Genomic DNA, 2,513 nt, shown 5'->3' on the forward strand with positions numbered 1-2,513 from the left:
ATACATACATACATACACACACACACACGCACACACACTAGTTCAGATTATATTTTGTCTAACAGAAAAATTACTAGTTGTTTCATAGTAAACTTGAAATACCGTTTATTGTAGAACTCTTCWAGACAGATTAATTAGGGTGCTTTTGATGACCAGTTGTTTTACTGGTTGGTTTAACCCCTTCAGGCTTGTAGGTCCCTATAGCATGAGACAATATTAACAGAAACAAAACATTCAACCAGTGACCTAACAAACGGTGGAGTCACAAACCGGAGACATTTTCAGTGTCACAGAAACTAGAACTTTATTTATGAAAACACATGGTAACAAAAGCAAATTTAAGATTAGAAAATACAAGAAATAATAAAATGGGAGTGATCAGAATACTATTACATCTTTACAATATTTTCCCCTCTATTGTTTAATTGTACTATTTCTTATTGTTGATGTCCCAGGTATGTTCTGTTCAAGCTGAATCAAAGTTTTGCCATAAATAAAATCATTATCATCAATTATCCTGACTGAACTTTGAAAGACCACAAACAGATTTCTGGTTGTGTCCAGWTATAACTGATTTTGGATAAAAGAGATTAAATTTATCTACCATGTATTAAATATTCAAGTGAAATTGTCATTTTTTATCTTGTTTTAGTGTCCCACCAAATGGACTATATCAAAGTGATGTGTACACTATCGGTTAAGTCTTACCCCATAAATATGTGCAATGATAATGTGTAAATATAGTATGTCTGCCTTTTGTTGTCCACCGAAGCAACACCCTCATTACTGAGGATGGGGCCACAAACTGCCAATCCTTCTGCTGCATCCTAACATCACTCGTAAACAAGACRCCCTTAAAACTCCTCCCTAACCCGGAGGAGGCATTCCACACTTATTCGGTCAAGAACTATGGCCTCATCTGATTCTGATTTCTGTAAACTTTAGGTTAGATTTTAATTACTGTATAACCTGGTAAAATAGAAATATGTAGACAGTAATTGATAACTGAGCACAAATGTTCAACAAACCTTAAAACAGGAAGATTCACTTTTGTGTGAACTCATACAGGTCTCTAGGAGGTGTTTCAATTTTTTTTCAATCCTGTGTGGATTTGCATGTGTCTGTTTAAAGATGACTTAAGGCTAAATTTGTGTCCACAAACATCACAAGCAAACATTTTCTCTCCTGTGTGGACTCTCATGTGGTATTTTATATGTGACATTTGACTAAATCTCTGTCCACAAACATCACAAGGAAATGGTTTGTCCCCCGTGTGAATTCTCATATGTGAAATTAAATTTGACTTACGGCTGAAACTTTGTCCACAAACATCACAAGGAAATGGTTTGTCTCCTGTGTGGACTCTCATGTGAGTGTTTAAATGTGATTTTTGGCTAAATCTTTGTCCACAAATATCACAAGGAAATGGTTTGTCTCCTGTGTGGACTCTCATATGTGAGTTTAAATGTGACTTTTGGCTAAATCTTTGTCCACAAATATCACAAGGAAATGGTTTGTCTCCTGTGTGGACTCTCATATGTGAGTTTAAATTTGACTTGCGGCTAAACCTTTGTTCACAAACATCACAAGAAAACAATCTGTCATCTGTGTGTATTCGCACGTGTGAGTTTAAATGTGACTTTTGGCTAAATCTTTGTCCACAAACATCACAAGAAAATGGTTTGTCTCCTGTGTGAACTCTCATGTGTGAGTTTAAATGTGACTTATGGCTAAATCTTTGTCCACAAACATCACAAGAAAATGGTTTGTCTCCTGTGTGAACTTTCATGTGTGAGTTTAAATGTGACTTTCGGCTAAATCTTTGTCCACAAACATCACAAGGAAATGGTTTGTCTCCTGTGTGGACTCTCATGTGTGTGTTTAAATGTGGCTTTTGGCTAAATCTTTGTCCACAAACATCGCAAGGAAACGGTCTCTCTCCAGTGTGTATTCTCATGTGCGAGTTCAAAGAGGATTTTTCACTAAATCTTTGTCCACAAACCTCACAAGCAAATGGTCTCTCGCCTGTGTGTATTCTCATGTGTGAGTTTAAGTGTGTTTTCCTGCTTAATCTTTGTCCACAAACCTCACAAGGAAATGGTTTGTCTCCTGTGTGGACTCTCTTGTGTGAGTTCAAATGTGTCTTTCGGCTAAATCTTTGTCCRCAGACTTCACAAGGAAACAATTTGTTTCCTGTGTGGACTCTAATGCATTGTTTTAAATCATTTTTGTCGGTAAATCTTTTATCAGTAATGTTGCATTTAATTGATTTTACTTCTGTCTGGATCTTCACTTGTGACTTTACATTTTTCTGTACTCTAGCACACATTTTATTACCAAAACAAGTTGTAGACTTTAGTTTTGGATGACAGGTCATGGGTCTCTGATTGTTCACATCATTATCATCCTCATCATCCTCATACTCCTCACTGAGTTCAGTCTCTGAAGAGCTGGAACAGTTTTTGTAAGTATTTCCATCTGGGTTACTGGTAGTTTCAAATCCTCCACAGTCC

General features: G+C 36.5%; 2 protein-coding genes across 2 annotated transcripts in view; both read right to left on the reverse strand.

The window, feature by feature from the left end:
* Positions 1–2,513, reverse strand: part of LOC106515257 (zinc finger protein OZF-like) — a gene marked incomplete in the record, with an annotated part of 24,860 nt that overhangs the window by 21,340 nt on the left and 1,007 nt on the right.
* Positions 279–2,507, reverse strand: LOC106515259 (zinc finger protein OZF). Its single transcript, XM_014004957.1, has one exon. It carries the CDS (start codon positions 2,375–2,377, stop codon positions 1,085–1,087), a length of 1,293 nt encoding a protein of 430 aa, XP_013860411.1. The 5' UTR covers positions 2,378–2,507; the 3' UTR covers positions 279–1,084.

Source organism: Austrofundulus limnaeus, unplaced genomic scaffold (genome assembly GCF_001266775.1).
Source record: "Austrofundulus limnaeus strain Quisiro unplaced genomic scaffold, Austrofundulus_limnaeus-1.0 Scaffold27, whole genome shotgun sequence".
Classification (NCBI taxonomy): domain Eukaryota; kingdom Metazoa; phylum Chordata; class Actinopteri; order Cyprinodontiformes; family Rivulidae; genus Austrofundulus; species Austrofundulus limnaeus.